The sequence below is a fragment of the Quercus robur genome, chromosome 3, assembly GCF_932294415.1.
Source record: "Quercus robur chromosome 3, dhQueRobu3.1, whole genome shotgun sequence".
In the NCBI taxonomy this organism is placed as follows: domain Eukaryota; kingdom Viridiplantae; phylum Streptophyta; class Magnoliopsida; order Fagales; family Fagaceae; genus Quercus; species Quercus robur.
In genome coordinates this window covers 5,102,013-5,129,920 of record NC_065536.1, presented here as the reverse complement: position 1 = coordinate 5,129,920, position 27,908 = coordinate 5,102,013, and the positions used below count along the sequence as shown (strand labels likewise).

The window sequence follows — 27,908 nt, the reverse complement described above, 5'->3', positions numbered from 1 at the left end:
AAAATGCGGCTTTAGGGGAAGTATAAATACGAATGAGAAACTCTCCAACCCATCTACGTACTGTACCCATCAGATTTCAAGCTCTCCTTCTCAAAAAAAAAAAAAAAAGATTTCAAGCGCTCCGATCTACGCTCCATCCGATCTACGATCTGACCCCTCATCACCTCCGTCCGATCTGACCCCTCATACGCTCCATCCGATCTACTCTCCATCCGATCTGACCCCTCATCACCTCCGTCCGATCTGACCCCTCATCACCCTCCATCTCCGACCTCAACCCTCACCCTTCATCCGATCTCAACCCTCACCCTCCATCCGATCTCAACCTCTTTGTCCGTCACCCTCCATCCGATCTAAATTTCACCCATAACAAAACTCCGCCGACCCCGACGCCGAGAGAAACCCATAACAAAACTCCGCCGACCCCGACGCCGAGAGACCAGCCCAGCGCCGACGACCCCAACGCTGACAAGGCCGAACTCTCATACCCATCGGCGACCCATACCCAACGCCGCCGAGCCCATCGCCGACAAAGCGTATGTACTCTCTCTCTCTCTCTAGTGTGAGATTTGTAGATGGTAATAGTTTTTTTTTTTTTTTTAGAAACACACAAGATTTAGTAAACATGTTCAATTTGGTCATTTTTTGTTTGACAGGTTCCATTTTTTGATTCTATCTTTACATATGTTCTTGTATTATTTTGATACTCAACCAGTCAAGTATTTGATCAAACGAGCTTCTACCTTCCAGTCTAAGTTTATCCCCAGCTTTACGAATTAAGTGCACCGAAATTGTGAATTCATTTGAAATTTTGTCAACCAAATTATATTATATGAAAAAAAGTCCTTAGGTCCAGTGAACGTAGCATTTTTTTCTTATTGTGTTTTGTTTAGAATTGTGATTGTTTATCTTTACAAAATTAGAATGAATTGACTTGGTTTTCTAAGAATGAAACATAGATTACACCATTATCAATGGAAACATCATCAGTATTTTAATGGACTTCTTTAACCTTTTAAATGAAAAGTTTATAGTACACATTCTTACTTTTTACAGTCTAGTGATGGTTTAACTTATTAATTACTATATTAAATTTATAATGGAGATGGATGCCGCATTGCCCTAGTTATGAGGTAAATTCTAAATTTCTTTATGGGCTCTAGAATCCTATAGATACCATTTAATAACTAAAATAATGGTTGATCAAAGGAGTTCTTGTAATGTACTAAAAGTTCACGTGCAAACATGTTAACTAAAGGGTTCATATGTTAATAAAGGGAAATTCGACAATGCCCTCATTATTTTTGTGGGTATGATACTTCCACTAGTAACAAAATTATACATGACAGTATAAAGGGTTCATATGTTATATGATGCTTTCATAGTATAACATTAAATTCATTATTATAGTGCTTAAAGGAATAATATATAGCATAGTAGAGATTTAAATTTAACACTACAGATGGTAATATTTTTTTTTTTTTTTTTTTTTTTTAGAAACACACACATATATAGTATAACAAGCCATGCTTAAAGCAAATAGTAAACATGACAGAAGATTTAGTCCAATTTGGTTCTCCTTAGTCACTTCTAATGATCAGTGAGCTTTTGTTTCTTTGGTGTAATAAAATAATTCATCATCAAAGAGTTATTCTATCCTATCTCAATTATTGAGTTTTGATTTTGTGCTTAATGGTTTCAGGGTACAAGATGCACCGTTGCCACAGATATCCTCTTGCTACTTGAGGGTTAAGTGAGTTTCATTAACCCCACTTCCTGCTGTCTTCTTCTATAATTGGTTTGTTTATTCTTGTCCATTTTAGTTATGACAAATAAAAAAATTTGTGGTTGAAGTCATTCTCTACACCATGTTTGTCCGTTTTGGTATAAGTTTGGAGGTATTTTGGAATTTATGAAATATTAGAATGTTATTGTTATGTTACTCTTAATATGCTCTAGTCCAAGTTGATGATGCCTTATATGGAGCATGGGGTGTGTCTTATTATTTTTCTTAATTTTTTTTTGGTTGATTGATACGTGCAAGGTTTTGACTGAATATTTTTTTGTCACATTCTTTTAGAAACTTAATACAGTGCAAGAGAAGATTTATTTAGGGAAAAATGTCAGATTAGAAAATGACCATTTCTATAGAATTTTTGTAGTCTGGAATTTTGTTTCCCTCTTTGGACAAGGAATATCAAGTAATTCTACATAAACATAATTTTCAATTCCAATAGAGAAAATTTATTATCATGGATTTTTATAATCTTGCAACACCTTATCAACCAATTGCTGAACCTAAGACATAACAACTTTGAACACATGAAGGTGGAACTTTCTGATCAAGAAAAGGAAAAGTAAACTATCAATTAGGAACGTATTATTTAGTATAAAACCTAAGACATAAGCAGAAAAACCATAAAAATGTGCTTGACTAAAACGAAGCTTCCATACTAGAATTTGATTAAAATGTAGATAAAATCTTTTTGTCTAGGGTAATGACTTGAGACTTGACTACTTTCTAAGCCACCTAAATATAGAAATGTGATAGAAACAGGGTGATCAGCCCCATACTCTCTATATTATTGAAATATGTGCAAATTTATACAGTGCAGTGATCTACCCATGTAAGGTGTAGGATAATTCAGCTGATGGAAATATTATGCTTCCTAAGACAGATTTTATAAACCTACAACTCTTCCAATTGAATATTCCTTTTTTTACATATTTTTTTTTGGTAGAAACAAGAATTTCTGCAATTTCAGTGTCCCTTGTTAGCTCACTTATTAGTCTCTGTTACTTAGGCTGCAAACATCAGGTTGTACTGAACCACCCTAGCTGTTTACCCACTAGGTAGACTAAGCTGTTTACCCACTAGGTAGACTAAGGATGAACTTTACAGACCTAGTGTCAGGCCTAAATGCTACAAAATTAACTGACTTTAACTTTACCTAAGGCCATGTGTATCCCAAGCTAACCCCTGCATGCACACTAATGCAGTATGTTTTTATTTTTGTGGAACATATTATATGGTAATAAATTTGAAATAAGGTTACCATATCACAGTACATGCTTTATAATTGTTTGTTACATAAACAAAGATCAGACACTCATAAGACATACAATTATCAAAGCTTTTTGATGATCCGTTTCTGTCTGCTTCCTTTCACAGCTATACAAATGTGTGATTTTGATAGCATAGTAGAGATTTAAATTTATCACTACAGATGGTAATAGTTTTTTTTTTTTTTTTTTGAGATAAGATGATAATAGTTTTTTTTTTTTTAGAAACACACACATATATAGGGGAAGGGGGATGAGATAGGGGAGATTATATATATATATATATATATATCATAAATATGGGAGTTTTTCTTATTAATTGCAAAACTTTGCTATAAAATTGATAATAGGTGAATTTTATTATATTAAAGATTGTCAAGGTGCCTAAATTAACATAATGGAGATGGTTACTCGCCCATCCTTTTGTACATTTCCTAATCTTAAAAGTGCCGTGAGAGGACCCGTGCTCATCTTAGAATCAGAGAGACAGAAACACCCCACAGACACAGACACAGACACAGACACACAGCAGTTGCACTCCTCCAAAAAAATTCTTTTTAAAAGAATAATATCTGCTGAATTAGGCTAAACTTTGTATATGTTTGATCAGATTTTAAGTTATGGACCCCAATTCATGTGCAATTTAGACCTTTTGTAACTTTGTTACTTAGAAATCTTGTGTGAGTCATTGATTTATGATTTAAATATAAAGTACGACTTTATCTCTGTTTGTTCTACATACTTTTTTTGGAATTTGGACTATATGAGTAATTCATTTACATATAAAGGTATTATAAAATAAAAATAATTATAGATGTGCCCTCATTTTTCTTGATCTACCATGTCAACATGCTGGAAGCCTGGAACTGTATCTGACCCATATAACGTATCTGGTGCTTTCTTATTCAATGGCGTTAAACATATCAAACTATATGGTGTATTGTGACACTGATCCCTATTTGCTCTGTTTGAAAATTAAATAGAACAAGGTTTGATGGAAACCATAGTATACTTTTTAAATATACATATGGAAAAGTGTTTTTTAGTTTTTGTCAATATTTTTATTAAATTGGTGTGGAGGGTAAGGGCCAAGGTTAAAGTCTCTAAGAGTGAGTTTCACATACATATATACTTAGATTAGGTTAGAGTAGAATTTCTATTTTGTAAAAAAAAAAAAGAATATTGTTGCAAATTTGCAATCAATTCTTGTGGATGAAACAAATATTGGTTCTATTACACGGAAACAAATTTTGGAATATTGTTGCACTCAATTTATATTTTTCATTACAAAGTTTTAATTTTTATTTCGCTAGAAGTCGTCAAGCACATCCCATAGGAAGAGTGAGTTAATAATCAAACATAAACTTGTTAGACACCACTGGCTCAAGAAGTCTTATGCCATTGAGTGAAAATTACTCACAGATATAGGTGGCTTAAGAAGCCTTTTGCCATTGAGTGAAAATTACTCACAAATATAACTATTTTCCACTTTGGTTTACACATAAGAACTTCTTAGACATAAACTGGGCCTTACAGCCCATTATAGAAGATATAAAGCCCAAGTTAAAAAGTTTTTTGTCATGGGCCTCTTTTTGTAAGGCTGGTGGGAAGCGATCGTTTCATGAATTAATTTGAGTTACGAGTTTCTTAATATTCTTATGGTTAAATAACAAAGACTTTGATCAACTTTTCTTACGTGGTGTATGACCCATTGACTTTTATTATATTAAAGATTGTCAAGGTGCCTAAATTAACATAAATTTAGAAAATCTTTGTATGCTCGTTAAAATTTGGGAAGACGTTGAGTTTTTTTTTTTTTCAAAACATTAATTTAATTTAAAACATTAACATATGAGTGTCACAGTGTAACAGAATTGATAATTTTGTATACAAAATATTAATTTAATTTAAAAAAATGACATGCATATCAATATATGTATTTCCTTAACGAATGCTTTTAAGGCTTAAGGTATCTGTTAACCAAAAAAAAAATATATATATATATATATATATATAAATATCAAACTTATTACCATATATTGGATGCCAGAAGAAAAACTTTCTATTTTCGTCAATGGATAATGAGAATTATTTAACTCATTAATGACGTCCGGGGCGAGTCGGGGTGCCAGGACACATGAAACGGAGGAGCTCTCAAAAAACTTGACAGTTTCTTTAGCGTGAGTAGTGGTGATCTTATCAGCTGACTGCATGAAAAGGTTCATAAGTTAAAACATGAAATGCTAATGTGTCATAATATGTAAAGCTAACTATTTAGTGTGACTATTGTGTTTGTGACTATTGTGTCAACCAACGTGGTCTAGCCATATAAAAAATACTAATTAAGTGAAATGCTCCACGGCATAAATATTTAAATATAAATTCACAATCTTATCAAGCTTGACCCTACTGATTTTACCAATAGCTTAACTCACACCAAGCAATTAGTAGGTATGAATTTCCTTTTACGTCTTTTTTTTAAGGGGGGGGGGGGGGCAATGCGGCATTCTTATTTTATAACTCATCAAAGCTACGAACAGTTGACCCCCTTTATTTGGATTTTGGAACAAGAAGTGGTTTCTAAGTTCCAAGCCCAATCATAATATGTAATCCTTGAAATTCCATATCAATCCTTCTAAGTCTAAACGTTACTTTACGACTTTAATATTAAAATGAAGAGGACAATCGTAACGGTTTAGGGGTCATTATAGCTGTCATTAGTCATTACTTCTTGAAGTTGCTTTAGAAAACACAGTTTTAATTACGTACTCAGGTTAATGTTTACTCTGCCTGAGATTCATTGGTTCAGTGATAAGTTGATATCATACCCTAAATTCTCAAGTGTGAGAAAGGAAATAATTGGTGGTTTCAAAACTTCTAAGTTCTAAGCACTTAGGAATGTGCTTGAATTACAAGCTCTTTCGATATAGATGTGGCTAGAAGATTTGGTTGCTAAGGCCATGTGAAAGGTTGAGATGGATATGAAAAATGACAATAATTGTGAGAACATGTTATTATCAGGACTTTTGTTGCTTGCCATTTCCCTTCAATGTTTAGTCTCTCTTTTATTAATGGGGTCAATGCTTGGTCTCTCTTATTATTCTTCGGGAAAATTGATATTTATATTAAGGATGTATTCCGTGTGATATTATGTATTCCTTGAATTTTACAAATCTTACATGAAAAAATATAATAAGGTGGTGTGTAGATGGAATTTTATGACGAAATCTTTATATAATCCAAATAATTTCTTGAAATCATATACCTAATTGAAACTTTTTGATATTTTCAGCAAAAACACTCAAGGTTTTAATCTTTCTGCTCTCAACTTTATACCGATGTATATAAAAGAAAAGATATTGTCATCGTTTTTTTCCCTCCCTTTGAAGTGCATAAAAAGAAAACATATATCCATTGAATAATTGCTAATTCTTGCACCTGCTTGGTGGGTTATGTATTGCAGTGCACATCAACTTCACTGGGTCAGCCTTATTGCTTTAAGACTAATTTTTTTTTAAACACAGTGGGTGGCTAATTTTTTAAAACTCTGTTAGACAATAGCATTTCTTGAAGAGTTCTTCAAGAAATGCTAGCTTCTAACAGAGTTTTGCTCTTTATACTAGATTGGAACTCTGCACTTTATACTAGAGTCTAGAAGAGCTTATTAGCAAGATGGTAAAGCTAACTATTTTAGTGTAACTACTGACTTTAAAGTGCTGTACCTGTTTGATTACAAGCCTCGATTGATAATAAGATCACTCTCTTTATGTTGGACAAATTTAATAGGAATAGTCTTCATACCCAATCAAACCATGCCACGTGCAAATCTGATCAGATAATTGATTATGTTGTAGTTACTCCACCAAAGACTCAACTATCACATTTGTGTGTGTACGATCTTAAAAATTGTATCAAAAATCAAAAGTGACATTCATATCTCTGTCAGAAAATTTTTCTAACCACACCAGAAGCACTAAAGGGTTTCCAAATTTCAAATTTGTACTACCAATTACCAAACCACCAAAAATGCCATAATTGCTATATTGTCTAGGATGTGAACGCCTCACCTTCTTTTGCCTTCCTTAAAAGCTCTTCCTTTGTTTTCCAACCAGATGTATAGAGTGGTAAAGAGTCTAAACCCTAAACACTAGAATGTCCCACGCGCCATGGCCATCTCTATATATAAAAGATTATTATAATTTATAAGTTTTAGGTCCTTCGTAAATAAAAATTATTGTACCCGTCCGTATACGGCACACTTTGGGTCCCTATGTTTTTTTATGTTCTTCTTGCTAGTGAGAAATGAGTTTTGCTAGGGGAAAAAAGAGTAGAGAATATTCGATAATGTTTAATACAACTTTGGATTTGATTTGGTTCTCTTAAGATTATATTTAGGCTTCACAATTATATTTTGTATTGATAGGTTTATGATTAATGTGAACTCCATATAAATTAATTATACATAAAAATTAAAAATGTATAATAGTTCGAATTTGCAAGATTATAGATAGTTGGGAATAGAAAACGAATAATATATAACAATGAGCCTAGAAACACAAAAAGTTAATAAATTTTTTTCACAATTGATGATGAACGTGATTTTTTCAGACAGTGACGAATTTATATAAAAGTAATATTACTCAAATTATTATAATTTGTCAACTTAATTAATAAGTTGTGAAAAAAAATGTAAAAAATTTTGTGTCCTTAATATTACTTAATTTTTATACACTCTTAATTTTTTTAACCCATGCATGCCTAAAAAAAAATCGATTCTATTACACGGATTTAAATAAACCAAACCGTTAATAAACAACTTAGCCTTAGATTGGAAAAAAGAAAAAAACTTTTTTGTGTTCATTTATTCAACAAACGAGCGAAGCTCATGTATAAATATATAATAGTGCATTCGTAAACGATGACATGAGTATGAGGCTCAATTTAATTGTATATAATATTATATGTTTATATGTATTTATATATATATATACACAAATAAACTTATGTAAACTTGATATTAGATTGTGTAAGTTAGTAAATAAGCTCCTCATAGACCAAATCAGCATTGATAATTTATTAATAATATAAAATTTCCATTTTATAATAAATCTTACATATAATTTTTAAGCTTTTTATTAGAATTTATAAGTTTTAGGTCTTTTGTAAATAAAAATTAATTATTGTACCCGTCCGTACACGGTGGTTTCAAGTTTAAACTCATAGTAGTAAGAAATTATTATGTTGTTTCAAATACGATATGCATGTGAACTATTCATATATATGTATAAGTCAATAAAAGCATGTTGCTTACATATACGATATTAATTATGGGTTTGAAAAGTCCCATATGTCTTTCTCATTGGGCAGTTTGGTTTTGCCAAAAGAATAAAGTGCAAATTGCGTATATACTATTTTCATTATTTCATTTCTGTTGCCGTCATTTTCATGTTAGAGATATCATCATCTCATCTTGGCCACTTCCTCAAATAGTTTATTTTAACAAGTAATCCTCTCCTTACATATATTAGTTTCGATAGGTGATCTTAAATTGATTGAAGTGGGATATTAGTCAATTTGCTAACCTTTGTAACTAGCTAAATTTGTTGTATTTCTCTTATTTCATTTTTCTTTTTCTTACCAATCTGAAATTGGCAAAAAAATAAAATAAAAAAAATACACCTAAAATACAAAAACAGTCTTGAAATAGATTGTGATAATATGTATAAGGGAAAACACAAACTTATGTTACATATTTCTATATAAGTTCTTTTGGCATAAGAGCATTCCCATTAGGCTCGATAAACCCCACTTTTACTAAATATAGCTAAACTTACCCAAAGACAGAAATACTTTATACTCAACAAACTATGGACCAAAATAATTTATGAATAATTCCTCAATACACTTATGGAGATACTGTTCATCAACAGACTTTGTTTGATTTGAGAAGGTCATGTACTTCTTATGCATAATTGACTTCATAGACATATTAATCTTATTTTCATTTTAATTAACTTATATATATATATATATATGAGTGAGTTCAAGTTATATCTGCTATAACTTTGAAAGAGTTACAACTTTTATAAGTCATTGATTTGTAATAAATCTAATGGCCATGTCATCAACCTAGATCGAGAAAGTGATCTAATAGCGTTAGTTATCTCCAACCATGTCAATATCTGTGGAGTAAGGCAGTGATCTAATTAACCTTTTCACATAATGTTCTTATGATATATATAAATGCTGTTTTACGTTTTGTAATATTAAGTTTGTTGTTGTTTTTGCTTGCTTGCTATTGGCAACCAAGGCAGTGTATTATCAGACAAGAATGATAATAATTAAATTTAATGGGAATGTCTGCCACACTTCAGTTTGTTCAAAATGATCCACACTAATCTTCCTAACTTTGTGTCTTCGTTGCTGCCTTCATTAGGATATGCAACCTTCACTTCAGTAGCATTACATGCATTGTTTAGATGATTCATTAATCCATGGCTTTGTCTTTCATGCCCAATTCTTGCAGTTCTTAGAGTATGACTTAAGATTTTAATCTTTTGCCTTTGTAAATGTGGAAAATAGAGATGCATTTTGAAGACTTTCCATGGCTTGTTTTACCTACGCAGAACTTGCATTGCTGTCCTGGCATGCATCTTTGTGTTGGCAATTAATGGAATGCATTTTCTTTCTTCATTTAAAAATTTTTGGATACATGCGTCGTTGGATTATGTTATTATTGTTGATGTCCATGGGCAGGAAATTGTCTTGGTATATACTCTAAAGGATTCTTTGATTCAATCTCAGGTACTTGGATCACAACCAGTTGACAGGGAGAATTGACGCAGTCTTCTAGAAACATCCTTTCTTGAAAGAATTGTGAGTATTCTTTGCCACTAAGATCTACGAAAGTCGTCAATTCCTGAGCTTGAGCATTGAATTGGGTATTCTATTGTCAATTACTTGTTTTTAACAGGTCTATTGAGGGTAGAATTTTTGTGTTCTGTTTGATAGAATTTTACCGATGGACTTTGTAGAATAATTGATTTTTTTCCCTTTGGCTACTCATAATTTGTGTCATGCTCACAGTGATAAAATTAATATGATCTTCATTCACACAGCTTGAAGTTTTGTAGAAATAACATTAATTACATAAGAATTGAAGAAAAAGGAATGCTAGAGTTGGAGGCTATTATTTACATTTTGTTTTTTGGCCTCCCTTTTACAATTACATTACGTTTTAACCACAATAGGTGTGAGTGCTTCTGTCAGAGTGATTTAGTAAACTCTCTATTCACATATTCAATGCATGCTCTTGAAAAGAGTTTGTAAGTTTTTCACTCTGTGAGTCTTGTAAATGTCTCAAATATACTAGAATTGTATATAGATAGGCCATGTCATTAGTTATAGGCTTTGGATGTTACCCTCTTGTTATGTCGAATTTGGAGAATCAGTGAGTACAAATATGGAGTTTGAGCACTTGCTAATTTGATACTACTGTCCTCAGATTCAGTTGTGTTGAATGAAACTTCTCTAGGCATATTTTGTGTTTCACTTGATCACAATTTTTTTTAACCGTCATATTTGAATGGTATCTTGCATAAATGCTATATATACTCATATTTGAATGGTATCATTAATGTTTTCTCCTATTTATAAACATTTCATGCATTTGTGAAAATATCCCAACCTAACTATAATGAAATGAATATTTGAAATAAATTATCTAACTACCACAATTGGAAAGAAAAAATTTTGTGTATGACAAAAACAAAAAGCTATTCACAAGTAAGTTCTGATTTATCCGTTTTTATCAACATAAAAAAATTTGATTTGGATATATTTTTCCAATAATTTAATTTCCACCTAGTTTTTAATAGATGAAGATGAAGCTCACACAGTCACTGCTTTCAAAGTGTAATTATTGTGCTCTCTTGGCATTGAGCCTTAAGTCAAAAGTCATTGGCTGCATATGTGACTTACCAATACAAATATTACTTTTATTTTTATTTTATTTTTTGGTTTTCTTCTCCTATTGTCTTTTCTCATTTTCAATTTTCTAAACTCATTTGCATCATAACTATAGGTGCTATCAGTTCCGGCTGGCTGGTTCAGTGTAGACATCTGCGAAGATAAATTTTCAGCACATTTCTGGTGCTGTTATGATATACTAAAGGTATGCTTCTGCCCATATTTTATTTTATTTGTAATTCTTGGTTGAATTCTGATAGCTTTTGGACATGTAATCTGGGTAATACCTACGTAGATGGAGTTGATCTTTGGTAGTGATGTATCTAAAATCAAAGACGTTCATTCTTTGACCTTTTCTGATTCTTTTGAGTACAAATATATACATAATAATAATCGTGGCAGGACTTAATCATTGAAATTCTGAAATATGCAAGGAAGCGTCTGAATAAATGATTGAATAAATTTAGAGGTTTCTTTGCAGCACAAAATCATGGAGTCATGCAAATAGTCTATCTCAGCAGATGTTGATGCTGCTGAAATTTATAAGAACTCTAACTGGCCAGCCATACATTAAAAATCATTAATTTTTGGTTTGTTAATATGACCTTTTGGTTTACCCAGTAAATTTAAAAATTCTTTGCAGCAGTGTTTTTTTGGCAGAGTAAGGAGAAAATGCTTTGACATGATTCATAGTGGCATATGCATATAAGTTTCTAACATAGGCAAACCAAGTTACAGTTATATAAGTCTCATTATATATGCAACAGTTACAGCTTCTTATATAAAACTTTTCATGTTCTTTAATATGAATTATTTGTTAATTTCAGGTGCAAACAGTAAACAAGCCGTGTGCAAATTTCATCCAGACTGGGCATCAAAAACTGACATTCGCTACCAGGTTGAAGCTGAACCATAATTTATGCTTATTTCCCGTACAAAGAGAAATATTTTGCAACTTCATGTCACTAAATAGTATGCTGATGGAATGATTTTTATTTTGTTTGGGAGGTCTGAATTTTCTCTGGATATTTAGTTGTCTTTTGTTGTTAAAGTACATGATTTTATGTTAGGGATGGACCTAGTAGGGGGATCGGACCCTCCCCCGGGCCAAATTTTTTTTTTGTTTTCGTAGGTATATTTTATGTTATTAATAGTTGGGCCCCTCCCTTCCACAACCTTGGCCCCTGTTAGCCAGCCCCGCCCAGACAACCTATAGGACCCTTTTCAACTTTTTCACGCAAGGGAGAGCAAGGTGATCAAAGAGAGGAGATTGGAGAGGGAAGAGAGTAGAGAGTAGAGACATGAAGCAGAGGGAAGAGAGAGAGACAGTGTGAGGGAATATAAATCAATATATAGAAAAATAGAGGGTCCACCTACGTGAACAAAAAAATACTAAATTTTTTTCCAACACGCCACTATGCGGTTTTATTTATAGAACCACACTGTTGCGTGTTGGAAAAATATTTGAGATTTGAAACACCCATGGAACAATGATTTTGGTCTTTGTTTTCCAAATACCAAAAATTTGGCATTTGGCATTTGCCATTCTTTTCTAGAGCATTCACAATTGGCCATGCAAATGGCATATGTAAGCAAATTTTACCATTAAAGTACTAAAAAGGCCCCAGCATACTGCCTTGTATTGGTCTAGTATCCTAAAAAAATAATAATATTTTTTGTTGTTGGCATGGGGGAGAAGGGAGAGAGAGAGATTGAATTATATTATTTTATTAGATAGTATATATTAATTTAATGAGTGGAATAGGAAAATAAAAATTGAGATGTTAGTACCCCAAATAATTCTATCAATTGAGATGTTAGTACCCCAAATAATTGAGATGTTAGTACCCCAAATAATTATAACAGATAACGCTGTGAAAATTTGGGATTGATTCACCTATCAAATCCATTTCGAGATAGTTTTAAATTAAAATTCTATTTGGGCACACCACTGGAAATATAGTTTGACCATACTTGCTACTCCAAATAATTCAAGTCATATGAATGATTTTTCCCCCTCATCACCCAAGTACATTAATTAAGATTTTAAGAATATAATTACATACAAGTCCTAGAAAAGCCCAAAATTGAAAAGGATGAAATCAATATAAAAGCATTAGCACTATCATGCAATATCCAAGACAGCCACTTGTAATAAGCACTATGAGAAGCAAATATACAACAAAAGATCATTAAATAGAACAACTCATCATCATCAAGAATATACCTTCTTTTCTTGTTACAAAAGACACATGGGAACTTAAAATTTAAACATTTTATACTAAGACAATACAAAATCAATAATAATAATAATAATAATAATAATTACTTGCAAGAAAAAAAAAAAACCTAAATTGATGGAGTCCTTCATAGAAATAAAAAATATTATCTTGAAATTTTTTGCTCATTCAACAAAATTATAAATAGACCATTTATAAAAAAGATTTAAAAAAGCAAAAACCTGTATTTCTTTACCAACCATGCACTCAAGTAGAAAAAAAGTGTTGTTTTTTTTTTTTTTTTACTCCAACAATTTATTATTCAAAACATGTTATGACTGTCCAAAAGAATAACAAAATAAAATTATGGCAGACCAAGAGATATTATAGGCGTCTTTGTTTTTCGTAGAAGCAAATATAGGCGACTTCGACAAAAAAATAATTAATAATTATAATATTATGATATTCAAATCTTGTAGTATTAATCCATTAAATGCATCAAGCTACAATAGTAAATAGTCTCACAAAATTCTACACCAACGTAAAATGCAGAGCAACAAACAAAGAAAAACAAGATAAAGAATTCGTGAGTTTTGTCTAAATTGTTCAATATCCATTTACATTCCAGATATTATACCTAAATGCAAACCATTAATTTGAGGTATCATAATTTGTGCGAGGGTATGAAGGAACATATTAAAGTTGAAATCAAGAAGATCTTAATGTTTGTGATTAACCCCAAGTTAGTACCCCTTAAGCCCCCATTTGCTTTTCTATGACAGAAAGCATTAGTAAACTAAAGTCCACAACATTCTAATAAACTAATGGTAATTTCACGATAGATGAGACCCCCCTTTTTCTGGTCTGAATTGTAAGTATTAGAAAACTATAGGCCACAACATTCGAATAACCTAAACAGAATTTCACAATAGATGAATAAAAATGAAATGCATAGATACTCCTTATGAGCCAAGTAATTGAGCATCATGGTATTATAGACTTAATAATTATTAAGTATGTAATAATTATTACAATTACATGAATTTGGTATTTTTTTTCATATTTTGTAAACACTTATGCTTAACTACTTTTAGGGGGTTATCACATTGAGTTAGTCTAGGACAAGTGTTATTGTTCTAAGAAAATAGCCGCATACTTGGGTATGTCTGTTCTTAACAAATGACAAATGAATGTAATTATAATAATTAGTATCTCTGTAGTAACAAATCTTGGTGTAGGTAAAATTCCGTAAATATTGTATCGCAATGGACAAAAGTTGGATGGAGAAGCGGAGGGGTACAAGGGAATATTTTGAAGGTGTAAACCAATTCGTGGAATTTGCTGCTCCATCTGCACGCAATGGGAACATCTTATGTCCTTGTGTGAAATGTGTGAATTTGCTTATACAACCGCTAAATGTGGTACGTGAGCACTGTTGGGCTTCGGGGATGCTTAAAAATTACAAAGTTTGGAAATTTCATGGTGAATCGGCGGCTGCTACGCCAGCTACCGAATGTGGGAGCTCTCATGTGCAAGAAACCCAAAATCCATATGGTGATTTCCATGGGATGTTGCACGATTTGTGCCCCCCGCATGAAATCCCACCCGAACCAATGGAAGAAGGTCCAACTGTGCAATGTCCGGGTGAAGGTCCAAATGATGACGCCAAGAAGTTTTACAAGATGGTAGATGATGTAGACAAACCTTTATATGAAGGTTGTACAAAATTTAGCATTTTCTCAGCCATTGTCGTGTTGTTCCAGTTGAAGACTCTGTGTGGTTGGACAAATAAGTCATTTACTCTGTTGCTACAAGTCCTGATGGATATGCTTCCTTCAGACGCTAAGTTGCCAAAGGACCATTATGAGGCTAAGAAGATAGTTCGAGATTTGGGTTTGGGTTATGAGAAGATCCATGCTTGTCCCAATGATTGTATGCTGTTTTGGAAGCAAAATGTTAACCTCGAGGCGTGTCCTTGTTGTAAAGCTTCAAGGTGGAAAACAAATGAGGCATCTGTTGCTAGTAAGCATGCTTCATCCAGTAAGGGGAAGAAGAAAGCTGCGAAGATCCTACGGTGGTTCCCCTTAAAGCCAAGATTGCAGCGACTATTTCTGTCACCCGATCTGGCTAGTTCTATGAAATGGCATGTTAATGGTCGTACTGATGATGGGGTAATGCGGCATCCTGCTGACTCAGATGCATGGAAAATGTTTGACAGTAAGCATTTACACTTCTCATCTGACCCTCGTAATGTCAGACTTGGATTAGCTGCGGATGGGTTCAACCCCTTCGGAATTATGAGTACTAGTCACAGTACGTGGCCTGTCATGTTGGTCCCGTACAATCTCCCACCTTGGCTGTGCATGAAACGGTCATCTTTGATTCTATCATTAGTTATTCCTGGTCCTACCTCGCCAGGGATTGCTATAGATGTGTACTTAGAACCGTTAGTAGAAGAACTAAGGGAGTTATGGGATGTTGGAGTACAAGCATACGATGCATCTTCAAAAGAAGTATTCCAATTGCGTGCAGCATTGATGTGGACCATAAATGATTTTCCTGCATACGCAGATTTGTCGGGTTGGAGTACCAAAGGTGAGTTGGCGTGTCCTTCTTGTGCCGTGAAGACCGAGTCTCGATATTTGAGAAATGGTCGCAAATTCTGTTACATGGGACATCGGCGATGGTTGGATGTTGACCACGATTTCCGCAAAGATGGTCTGTCATTTGATGGATCTATTGATACTCGATTGGCTCCTGAACCACCAGTTACATCTGACATTATTGTGGAAACTGAACATTTACTTGGACGTTGTCTGGGTAGGAAATGTCAGCTTGCTTACAAAAAAAGGAAGAGAATGGAGGCAGACCAGAGTGGTTGGAAGAAAAGGAGTATATTTTTTTCCTTGCCTTATTGGGAGGATCACAAGTTGCGACACAATCTTGATGTGATGCATATAGAGAAGAATGTGATGGACAATATACTAAGCACATTGTTGAACTTGAAGGATAAAACGAAGGATAATTACAAGGCACGCCTTGACTTGGCGGACATAGGGATAAGGAGTGAACTCCACCTACAACGAAAAAGTGATGACCAGTATACCATACCAGCTGCATGTTTTCATATGACTTTATCGGAGATAGATGGTTTCTTGCAAGTTTTGAAGGATGTAACAGTGCCCGATGGGTACGCTTCCAATATCTCACGGCGTGTGAATATGAAAGAACGCAAGATTTCTGGTTTGAAGAGTCATGATAATCACATATTGATGCAGCAACTTTTTCCCATAGCATTACGTGGGTCTTTGCCATCTCATGTTAGTAGGCCTTTGATAAAGTTAGCTTGCTTCTTTAGAGAAATTTGTTCCAAAACCCTTACGGTTGCAGATATTGTGACTAGTGAGGCAGAGATTGCAGTGACATTGTGTGAATTGGAAAAGATATTTCCTCCATCCTTCTTTACAGTGATGATACATTTGGTCATGCACTTAGCTGCTGAAGCTAAGATTGGTGGTCCAGTGCACTACCGTTGGATGTATCCCATTGAGAGGTAAGATGTGTGTAATATTATTGATCAACTTCCAGTTTCATGTACGTGTTCGAATTACCATTGCCAATATCATTTCTCTCATCATTCCTTTATAGGTACCTCTCACGTCTTAAGTCTTACGTACGAAATCGAGCTGCTCCGGAAGGGTCTATTGCTGAAGGATACATAGTAGAGGAGTGCTTAACATTCTGTTCACGGTATATGGAAGGAGTGGAAACTATATTCAATCGACCCACCAGGATGATTGAGGAGTCAACGGGGGTGGTTTCGATCATGACATTAAACAATAAAGAGTGGACCCAAGCCCATCGCTACGTTTTATTCAATTCTGAAAACATCAACCGCTTTCGTGAGTAAGTATTACATATACAAATATAATTGCACGTCAATCCAATGTTCGTAAGGTCTATTAACCCTAATACAATTGCCTGCACAGGATGCACAAAAGATTGATAGAGGATGAACTTCGAAAAGGCCACAATCGTAACGTTTCCGATGCCATTATATATAAGCACCACATGGAGAAGTTTTGTACTTGGTTTGGGGGTCACGTACGTATGACATTTTCAACTTATTAAACTTGTAACACTGTCTCAACCATGATTAACTGTACTGATATGAATTATTTTATTTTGGCCAACTGATGTTAGGTGATGTCCCTCACTGGTGCTGATAAGGAAAGGGAGGGAGTTAGTGATACCCTTGTTGCATTGTCCAAATGGCCGTATATTTATGTAAAGCGGTTCAAGCATTATGTAATAAATGGCTTAAAATTTAGGAGTGTAAATGATGAGGCAAATAGGAAAACGCAGAATAGTGGAGTTAGTGTGGCTACTGATGGGGGCAATACTTACTATGGTATTTTAAGTGATATAATTGAGTTGAATTATTCTGACAAGATCAAACATGTGTTATTCAAGTGTAAATGGGTTCATGACCAACATAGGAGAGGATATAGGACTGATGAATTTGGGTTTCCTATGGTAAACTTTACACACTTCATACATGGTGGGGATAAAATGATAGATGAACCATATGTTTTGGCATCTCAAGCTACACAAGTTTTTTATGTGGAAGATAAAAGGCACAAAGATTGGTATGCTGTTGTCAAAACTAAAGCTAGGGACGTGTTTGATGCTGGTGTTGGTCCCCAACGTGAGGAGGATGACATATATAGTTTTTCTGAAAATGTTCCCTACAATATAAGTAGTAATGAGGTTGTGAGTGACAACCTTCGTTGGGCTCGGGATGATCTAGAGGGAATGACAATTGATGCCTCCATCATTGCTGAAAGAGATCTTCATGGAGTAAACAATGAAGATGAGTTTATTGACGATGAGTCTGACAATGAAGACGACAACAAGGATGAGTACACCGAGGATGAGTAGTGTAATAATTTAGTAGTGTATTATGTGTTTGGATGTTACAGTTGTTAATGAAAACGTATTCATTCATAAATTAGTTGGAATGCCTCTGTGTAATATTTGTTGAATTTGTTATTTCCTCTTCATATTGTTAATTCCTTTAATTTTTACTTAGGTCATACCATATTGATTTGAATCAACTATCACGATAAGAAGTAAGTATGGGGAGCTAATCCACTCGAGCCTAGTCCTAGTTCAAAAAGGAACACCTGTACAAGTGAATATACCTACCCCTCCAAATATACACACTCAAATCACCTTCGTTTTGTACACCAATGCAATACATTGTTTGAGCTTAGCGTGTCTAATAATCGAGCTTAAGCTTGTGATTAGATTTGACTTGTGATTAGATTAGCCCTAAGGTTTTTTGTAGGGGGGTTATTAGCCCTAAGGTCTTTTTTTAGGGGGATTATCAGCATAACTATAGGGTAGTTTGATCATAATTATGTCGCAGTGTATTATAATGTCATTTTTGAAATTTGGATCAAATGATGTTGATATTGCCAATTGCGTTCTTCAAATGCAGATATAGATTGATAGTGATGGTAACCAGCAAGACTATATATTAAAGAACCCGTGTATTAGGCAATTTGCTTTGCACTAACCTCCCCTCCAATCAGCCAAGACTATGCCTATTGGCTAGAAATACCTTTTTTGTCTCCGTTTTCCGTGAAACACCCTATCTCTTCGGCATCTTTGGAATGCCCTATCATTTCTCTCTCTTTACCAAGTCTGATATTAGAAAATAATCATGGCTTGTTTTTGTAAATGTTTTTTGTTTTACCTAACCAACTTTATAATATGCCAATCCAAACTTTATATTTTTTTCCTTTGGATAATTAGATTGATTAGGAAAGAGATTTGAATGTTAAATGTCTTATTTGAAAACACTAATTGAGTTATGAGACTCTTGACAATTTTAATTGAACTTAAAACTGAGAGATATAAATCAATTTGAACCGAGCCAAGTATACATGTGTAAGTTCTTAAAGTTCGGCTGATCAAGCTTAAATTTTTCTGTCACGAATTATCTATGAATCTGATTACAGGAAAGTGAAATAGGCATGTCTTGCCAGGTTAGGTCATATAGCCTTAATTCAAATTGGGTATGTACCAAAACAGGATCCCACTCCTCCATATTATTGTAAAAACAATTTCTGAACAATTACAGTACTCTCAATAAACAACATGCCAGTATTAGACATTTATAGGATCATAGTGGTCAGACTTTCGGTATGGGTTAGTTTAATATGAATGCTTTTGATTAGAGTGCCTTTTCCATTTGTGGCCTACTGTTCACAATTTTGCCATAAATGGAGGATTTTTTTTATTTTTTATTTTATTCAGTTTACCAATTGAAAACCGTAATAAAGAAAAATCAACAACCAAAACCTCACCCGTTCATTAAGTAATTAGCTGTATCTAGGGACACCAGTACTCACTGCTAGCTAGGACCATATGAGAAAAGCTTATATAAATTTTTTTTTTTTTTTTGAGAAGAAAAGCTTATATAATTTTAATGTAATAATGGCATGAGGTAAGCTGATTACATCACCATCCTTAACTTGTTCTTTGATATTTATGGGCCCATTTTATTGTGTCCTTCATTAAGTCATTACCCCAATTATGTTGCATGAAACATTCCACCCTTTCTCCAAGTCTGATGGTGGATAGTACTCATCCTATAGCTGAACGAGTCCTGAATATCTTATTATTAGATATTTTTGAACGTTGAAACCCCTATAGAAAGGGACATTCTAACCAAAGACATAAGCTGTATACATACAGACAGAAGACAGACAGACCCTACACAAAAAAGATGGAACCACAGTGGGTGGAGACTAGAGAAGAAGAGAGAAACCTTTCTTTCTTCCCAAACATCATTAAAATTGAAAACCCATTTATCATATGTCAAAACACTTGATTTTTTGTACCTCAGTTGCTTATAACATGCAGTACAAGCTAACTGTCTAAACCCACCAACACAAAAAAGGTGTCATTAAAAACGTAGACGTCAAAAGCAAATTAAAATTTTTCTTTTTCTTTTTCTTATTGTATTTATTTACATGAGTTGTAGCAGATTGTAAATATACCAAAGTCTAGCTTTTTATTGGTTCATTTATGGGGGTTTTAAAATCATCTTTAATATCTTACCTTCATGATCTTAATTACCATAGGTCCTAACCCAGCTCAATTCTAACAAAAATTGCGACATTTAATATAAAGTTTTCTTCTGGCTATCTTGGTGCACGAAACGTGTATATGGTTGAATTATTGTAAAGGGTGTCAGAACCCAAAAATGTTTAACTTACATTTTATGCAATTGATTGTTGTCTATAGTTAACACTTTTTTTGTTTTGTAAAGTTGTTAGACGCAGGAATGGGTAAGAAACGCCGATTGCCAGTTGTAGAAGTCGGCGAAGGACCCTCGAGTTCACGACAGAGAGGGGAGGAGCTGCAAGCCGCCCATACTAGTGATGCTGGGTCACAACCCACAGGTAGTTTACATATCTTGAAATGTAATGTTTGATATTTATTACTATTGTAACTAATTTTTCGGTCGTTTGCTGCAGGAAAGGCGAGGGACCATCCATTGACAATTGTGCAAGTTGGCCAAGGTTCATCACGCTCACGAGACATCATGCAGGAGGAGTTAAGGGCCGCCTATGATGCTGAGCACGCAAGATGGGAGGAAGGAGATGATTATGATGATGATGAGACACAGCCGCCTTCTGCAGGTAGTTATTCGTACAGTGCAAATTATTCTTAGGGTAACACTTTTATGTTTGCTGTTAATGACTAAACACCTATATCTTTAACCTTATGTTTATATGGTTTCAATTTTTTAGTAGTTTTGACTTGATACATACTTTAATTATTCAAGTTAAAGTAAATTTACTAATTGAATGAATTAAAATTCACACAATGATCCAAAAATTTAAAATGTATAAATAAGATTAACAATTTTTTATCTCTTTTGGTTCACTAAAGTTCCTTTTTTTTTTTGCAATAAAAAAAAATTCAATAGGAGAAGTTAAAGATTTTGAGACATGAAGAATTTCAAACATTACTACCTCTTCCCCATCTTGCAATTGTAATAAGATACATGATATAGCTCCCTTCTTCGAATGCGTTAAATGATGTCTCATGCTTCCTTGCGCTCTTGTGCATTAGAAATTTCAATGATTTTTAAGATTGAGTCATCTAACTGCACTTTCAGAGAAACTATGTCAGTGCTGTAAAGTAAAACCTAGAAGTTTGATGATAATGTGTAAAGTTCAAACCGTCCAAAATTCTGCTGGTTGATGAATTGGTGATGCAATTTGAAGAAAATCAATTGCTTTTAACAGAGCATCAACAACCATGAGTTCTATTGCCTAACAAAGGATCACTGTCAAATTTAATTCATTAAGTGTTCAAATACAGATTAAAGACATCTATGCTGGAACTACTATTTTTAAGTTCCACATTAACAAATGTAGTTGGGATTTCATGACCCAACTATTCAATTCTTGGATTATAACATTAGTATTCCAAACAACCTAAACCATAGTTTCTGGCAGCAACCACAAACTTATATTGGCATGAGAAGAGAACCTACCTTATAGCCTTAAACACCTGCCAATACTCTCCCATGAAAATGAAGACAATTGAACCTTTCATTTTTAATTGAGGAGACTCAAAGCAAAGAAGCAGACAACTAAGATAGCTTAGCTTAGTTGTACATCTCCACAAGAAGAAGATATAGGGTCAACTATAAATATATATATAAATATATATATAGAATAGAAATTCATTAATTATTACAAACAACTGTACATTGGAGGCATTAAGACTTGTGCTGATTATCAAAAATTAAACTGCAATATTTGTGCAGAGTGCACATCAGAAATCTAAGTCATACGCTTAAAAAACTATTCCATAATTATGTGCATTATAATATTTTTCAACAAGCTAATAAAACCTATAAGCATATGTAAATGAGTTGATGTGCTGTAGCAAATTTTAGAGTTCCTAACACAATTCTTGTTTCATTAACTCCAAATACAAATACAAATCTCCCTCTTCCCTCACTAAGCTTGAGAAAACTCTTAATTTTATTTTTCATTTTATCATTAAAAATTTCTGAAAATATATTTTAAACTACTGCTCTTACTGCATTTTAATTAACTTTTCCCTTCTGTTTCTAAGAAAAAAAAAAAAAAACACACTTTTCCCTTGTAAAAATGTGCAGTTTGCACAGTATAGAAATCAGTTTTTAATTTTATGATGGATATATTTAGATCTAAACAAAAGAACACAATTAATGTTGGGGGGACATTACCTTATGTAATGGTAAAGTCACGGGGTGGTCACAGGGGCGGCACCAAGTGACGATTAGGGGGTTGAAAACTTTAAATAAACCATCTGAGCTGGCCAAAAAAGAAAACTCAAAAGAAAAAAAGTATAAGAGCTAAAAAAAAAAAAAAAGAATTATGTATAATATTTTTAAAATATTTTTTTGACCCTTTGAAATAAAATTTTGAACTCCTGATCCCAAACTTTTTACATTCAACAGATAAAATGAGCTTAAATATGATTATCTAGACAATATCTTAGCATTTTTAAACATTAAATGCAAAAAGCCCAACAAGAAAGTAGAAAATTTGTTGACCTTAAAATTCAAGAAAATTTTCTGTATGGTTCTCTGCTTTTGAATTTCTTATTTCCTTCTTTGTATTCTGCTTTCATGTCTGGGTATTTAGCTTATGCTTCTGCTCCATTTATCTTTCATTTTTTTTTTTTTTTTGCTCTGTTGATACTGTTTTCAAATGGGTTTTCTGGTTGGTTTGTATGAAGGGATTTTTCTTGGTATCTGATGGAGTTTTCAGTGTTGGGTTTACAGTTTGAATTTTTGGGTCTTCCTGAGAATTGTTAAGGGTTTGACAGTGGGGTTTTGGCTGTAGTTCCAGTGGGATTTTTCTTGGCTTATTCTAGGATATTTGTAGTGAGAGTTTTGGAGGATTTGCTGGGTTATTTTCAGTGGGGGTTGAGATTGTCGATTTTGGGGTTGATTTTATGGGTTAAAACAGGGATATTTATGGTTCTATTTGGGTTTGCAAGGGCATTCTTTTTGGGTATAATATGTGGTGTTCTTGGCTGGGAATTTGGGTGTTTCTCTATAAAGTTTGTAGGGGTTTAGAGCTGGGTTTTTGGCTGGATTTCTATATCATTGAGGGATTCTTGCAGGTTTTGTTTGTGAGAAGGTTTTTTTGTGTATTTTCTGGGTTTTGCTAGTTTTTGTAGTGTGTCTGGGAGTTTGGGTGTTTCTCTGTGGAGAGGGTAGAGACGTGTGTGAAAAATATTAAGGAAACTTGATTTGCATGGGAGGCCTTACTTATTTTTTAGTAAAAGATGGTGAGGTCGCGTGGGATGGGAGATCGCTTTTTCTTTGGCATTTGGCCAGCTTGCAATTTGTTGAGGGTATGGAAAATATTTGGTTGTGCATGGAACCAAATTGGCCGTGCAAACTTGGGGGTAAGGACAAAATTTGTTACATCTTCTCCTAGATGGGTTCTAGAAGAAGTGAGATTTAGGGAAATGATCCAATTAAGTACCACCACTTGACATAATTAGGGACCAAATCAATTTCAAATGTGCACTTCTTTAAGCAATTAATAAAAAGCAAGTAATACTAAGGAATTGGACTTGTTCCTCGGAAAAGTAAATGAATTTGTAACGAACACAAACTCCAATAAAATTGGACTCAATAAATATAGTGGCACACATTTCATGCAAAATCAAGTAATACTAAGAAGGGAAATGGTAATGAGTGTCCTTAAGTAAATTTTACTAAACTTCTTTGGAGTTTGGGTTCATATCAACTAAGTTCAACACTTTTAGAAACAACTAGATCGGTCTCTAAAGGATATTTTTATTCCTAACTCCATTTAGCACAGTTACTTTTATCTCATATTTTGTTCACTGTGGATGTGTAACATCCTTGTCATCAGAGAAAAAACAAAAAGAAAAGAGGGGGTCAAGTCAGATTTTTAGTTCGCACGTTCCCCCCACCTAACACCACTCCCCATCACTCATTTTCACCCACCTCTCTTCTCTCTTTTGGCTGGCTGTCTCTTTTCTGTGTTTCATTTTCTTTCTTTTATCTTTACTTAAACACACACACACACACACACACACACTCACCCACCGGCCTCCACTCCAAAGCAATCAATCCTCACCATCATTTTTTCGACAAGATCACCAGAAAAATACTTAGGAACCCCAAAGCATCTTCATTACTTTATTTGAGGTAAAAGTTCTAATTTCTTTTGATGGGTATTATGTTCTTGTTTGAGGTTATTTTACCCAAGCTGTAATAATGATATTCATGTGATTTACGAGCTTTGGAAATGATATTCAACTTGGCTGTGCATGTACATGACACTAGCAGTAATGCTATTATGGTTGAATTATATGCAACTTACATATATTTTTTGGATAAAAACAGTTTTTTATTTTTGAAAGGGATAAAAACCGCTTTTAGATAGAGACATCGACTTATTTGTTATTATCAGTTTCTTTAAGTATCAAAATCTCCACATTTACAAAGATCACATATATCATGTTAGTTGAGCACTTGAGCTATATACAGTGACTTCTCTGTAATTGTGAACTTTGAAATTTCATTCTCTCTAATAATGGTTTACTATATGCAGACGATTTGGTCCAACAAACCGCACCATCCAATGATGGGCGTGCAGAAGATTCAGTTCGGGAATCCCCAATATCCAATAATATAAATAAAAAACGTGGAATAACGCTAATGCAGCGTATATGGGCTCTTCCACCGAACAAGAAACTTGTATGTGGGTTAAATGGGAGCAAGCAACCGGTTGGGGAAAGCGGGCAAACATTCAAAAGGTGGTTGGGCACCTTATGCATCTGCCGCAACTATTGCCCACTTATGCCTGCTACTTGGACGCATGTCGACCGTAAATGCAAAGAAGACGCTTGGGTAGAGATAGAGGTTGTATCAAATTAAAATACTTTTAATTGTTATGTATAGTCGTGTATGTGCTAAATGGCATTTTCAGTAGGGTGAATTATTGCACTATGCTAACTCAATTTTTTTGCATTTCAGAAAAAATGGATCATTGACCCAGAGATTATTAGCCCAGCTAATCAAATGAACTGGGCAATGCATTTATTAGGAGAGTTGAGAAGGAACCGAAGAAGTAAGTTAAAAAAAAAATGCTACCCAAAAGATGCGTTAAAAGAAGATGTTTATACTCGCAAACCAGAGTGGGCTGACGAGCAAGACTACCGCGCACTAGTTGACTATTGGTTTGATTCTAAAACAAAGGTTGCGCTATTTTCTTGCTCTATTTTCTTGCTCTATACCGAGTACATTGTTTTAACTGATTTGTTTGTTTTAATTTGTTGGCGGGAATGTGTAAAGGACTTAGTGGATACGAACAAGAGAAGTCGTTCGTTTCAGACGGATATAGCGAGGACAGGGCCTATTAGTTTTGCACAAACTGCTGACAATATGGTAAGAAATGCATTATACAACAACTAGCCAAGTTTTAATGCTCTACTATTTTAATTGAACTTGTGACATATTGGTGGTATCAATAAATTCTAGTTGTATTTATTTATTTATTTTGTTGTTGAAAGAACATGGTCGATTCGAATTCATGGAAATTAAAATAGATTTTGTCGGCGTGAGATGACAGTAATGGTGGCAATGCCCAACGTTGTCGTAGGGTCCAAACTAAGCAATCCACAATTTCATTACTGTAATAATACAAACTTCTTGGTTTAGAATTAATCAATATTAAAAAATCACAAAAGAGTTTCCGTACATATTGTTTGGTTGAATTAAAATTATTATGTGTGATGAATCTGAAGAGTTTGAAGAAACTAGTTTACTGAAATTATTATGTTTGCATGTTTATGACTGTTAATAGACATTTCTTGTGATGTTTCATGTTTTTGATTAGTGATTTCATTAATATTTATGTTTGCCACTTTGTTAGCAAGAGTTTGGTTTGGTATATAGCAATTGGGATGCATATAGGCAGGGGGTTGTAGCTGCGTTTAAAATGTGGCTATGGAGTAATTGTAAAAATATTTAGGGGGTTGTAGCTGCGTTTAAAACGTGGCTATAGACAAATTCAAAAAATAGTTAGGGGGTTATAGCCGCGTTTTAAACGTGGCTATAGGCAAATTCAAAAAATAGTTAGGGGGTTATAGCCGCATTTTAAACGTGGCTATAGGTAACGTGGTTATAGCCGCGTTTTATAAGAAACGTGGCTATAGTTGTGGCATATAGTTATGGCCACACTTTTTCAAACGTTACCTCTTATAAAATGGCTATTTTATTAAATCTAATATTATAAAGAGTGTTGGTACCAAAAACCGCTTTAAAGCATTCACATGAAGAAAACAACTCGTCTTTTTGAACGTAATAAACTACATGTTTACGGAATTTGTTTTATGGTTATATTGCATGTTATGTTCCAAATTCCATTTGGTATGTTTGGTTGTCGCTTCATACCGACATAAATTTTCACTATTATAATGAGACTGTTGAATATGATGTAGGCAAAAGAAAACGGCCAAGCAGTGGAGCGTGCAGATGTTTTCATAAAAGCATACTGCACGAAAGATGGGACTCCTATTAGTAATGTAGTGCGAGACAAGATTGTAAGCCTATATCATAACCTATTTATTTTCTAATTTGTGCGTGAAATGTTTATAGCAAATAATATGTTATTTGGTTCTTATATGAAAACAGGATAAAATGAAAGACATTTTAAACAACGGGGGCAAGCTAGTAGGAGACCATCGCGATGGAATTCTCTGGGCAAAAGATGATGCGTTCGCTCAAGTGATGGGCAAAGAACGTTCTGGACGTGTCCGTGGGGTCGGTTTTGGACCAACCCCATCAGGAAGAAGTGGGTCCAACCTTCCATGTGTGCCTGCGCCGTCGTCCACTGAAACGGTCCAACGAATGATTGCATTGGAAAATTCGATGAGGGACCAACTTGCTGACTCAGAGCAAAGGCATCAGCAGCAACTGGCCGAAGCACTGGCTGAAGCAAAGCGGGAGTCAGATGCACGGCATGAGCAGCAACTAGCCGAAGCACTAGCCGAAGCAAAGCGGGAGTCAGATGCACGGCATGAGCAGCAACTGGCCGAAGCAATGCGCGAATCAGAAAGACGGCATCAGCAGCAGCTGGATGAAACAAAGCGGGAAATGGCCGATGCAAAGCGGAGAATGGATGAAATGGTAGCCTTCTTACAAAAGAATGTCATCTCAAGCATAAGCGGTTATTCAGGTAATACAAACTTTGCGTTTAATTTAATAAAACTTGCGTGTTTATTGCAATATTATGTGCTACTAATATTGCATATATAATATTTTCAGGTAATAGCGCTACATCATAGTGAGGACTCTTTGTGGACTCTCCATGTATAATTGTTTGGATATTCGGAATATTGTAACTTTGTGGATATTGAAAATATTGTAAACATGTATATAGTTGTTTGGATATAGTTGTTTGGATATTTCTTTAGAGAAAATTAATGCTTGAGAAAATTCTTACTTGAAATTTTGTTGGAATTCTGGGTTGTTATTAGAGATATTTTGTATGTTTGACAGGTTTGTAAAAATCTGCCCAGAAAAAGGAAATT

The 27,908-nt window shown here is 34.1% G+C and overlaps 3 protein-coding genes across 3 annotated transcripts in view; 2 read left to right on the top strand and 1 right to left on the bottom strand.

Annotated features, from left to right (window-relative positions):
• The window catches only part of LOC126716791 (uncharacterized), a 55,297-nt gene that overhangs the window by 23,750 nt on the left and 3,639 nt on the right, over positions 1-27,908 (bottom strand). The gene's annotated exons all lie outside the window — the stretch shown is intronic.
• LOC126716790 (uncharacterized) lies at positions 81-27,764 on the top strand. The gene is made up of 13 exons (XM_050417776.1): positions 81-536; positions 1,703-1,753; positions 9,868-9,939; positions 11,147-11,236; positions 11,859-11,929; positions 20,593-20,725; positions 20,801-20,965; positions 24,926-25,236; positions 25,351-25,572; positions 25,669-25,761; positions 26,817-26,918; positions 27,010-27,553; positions 27,643-27,764. The coding sequence occupies exons 6-13, from the start codon at positions 20,608-20,610 to the stop codon at positions 27,660-27,662; spliced, it is 1,575 nt and encodes a 524-aa protein (XP_050273733.1). The 5' UTR covers positions 81-536; positions 1,703-1,753; positions 9,868-9,939; positions 11,147-11,236; positions 11,859-11,929; positions 20,593-20,607; the 3' UTR covers positions 27,663-27,764.
• LOC126716789 (uncharacterized) lies at positions 14,495-18,248 on the top strand. Its single transcript, XM_050417775.1, has 4 exons — positions 14,495-16,803; positions 16,899-17,156; positions 17,240-17,354; positions 17,454-18,248. The coding sequence occupies exons 1-4, from the start codon at positions 14,516-14,518 to the stop codon at positions 18,189-18,191; spliced, it is 3,399 nt and encodes a 1,132-aa protein (XP_050273732.1). The 5' UTR covers positions 14,495-14,515; the 3' UTR covers positions 18,192-18,248.

Excerpts from the sequence above, each read along its gene's own strand:
- LOC126716790 (XM_050417776.1), top strand. The coding sequence starts at position 20,608 with ATGGGTAAGAAACGCCGATTGCCAGTTGTAGAAGTCGGCGAAGGACCC. Across the intron at positions 25,237-25,350 it reads ACGCTTGGGTAGAGATAGAG|AAAAAATGGATCATTGACCC; the intron begins GTTGTATCAAAT and ends TTTGCATTTCAG. Across the intron at positions 26,919-27,009 it reads ATGTAGTGCGAGACAAGATT|GATAAAATGAAAGACATTTT; the intron begins GTAAGCCTATAT and ends ATATGAAAACAG.
- LOC126716789 (XM_050417775.1), top strand. The coding sequence starts at position 14,516 with ATGGACAAAAGTTGGATGGAGAAGCGGAGGGGTACAAGGGAATATTTT. Across the intron at positions 16,804-16,898 it reads TGGATGTATCCCATTGAGAG|GTACCTCTCACGTCTTAAGT; the intron begins GTAAGATGTGTG and ends ATTCCTTTATAG. Across the intron at positions 17,157-17,239 it reads AACATCAACCGCTTTCGTGA|GATGCACAAAAGATTGATAG; the intron begins GTAAGTATTACA and ends TTGCCTGCACAG.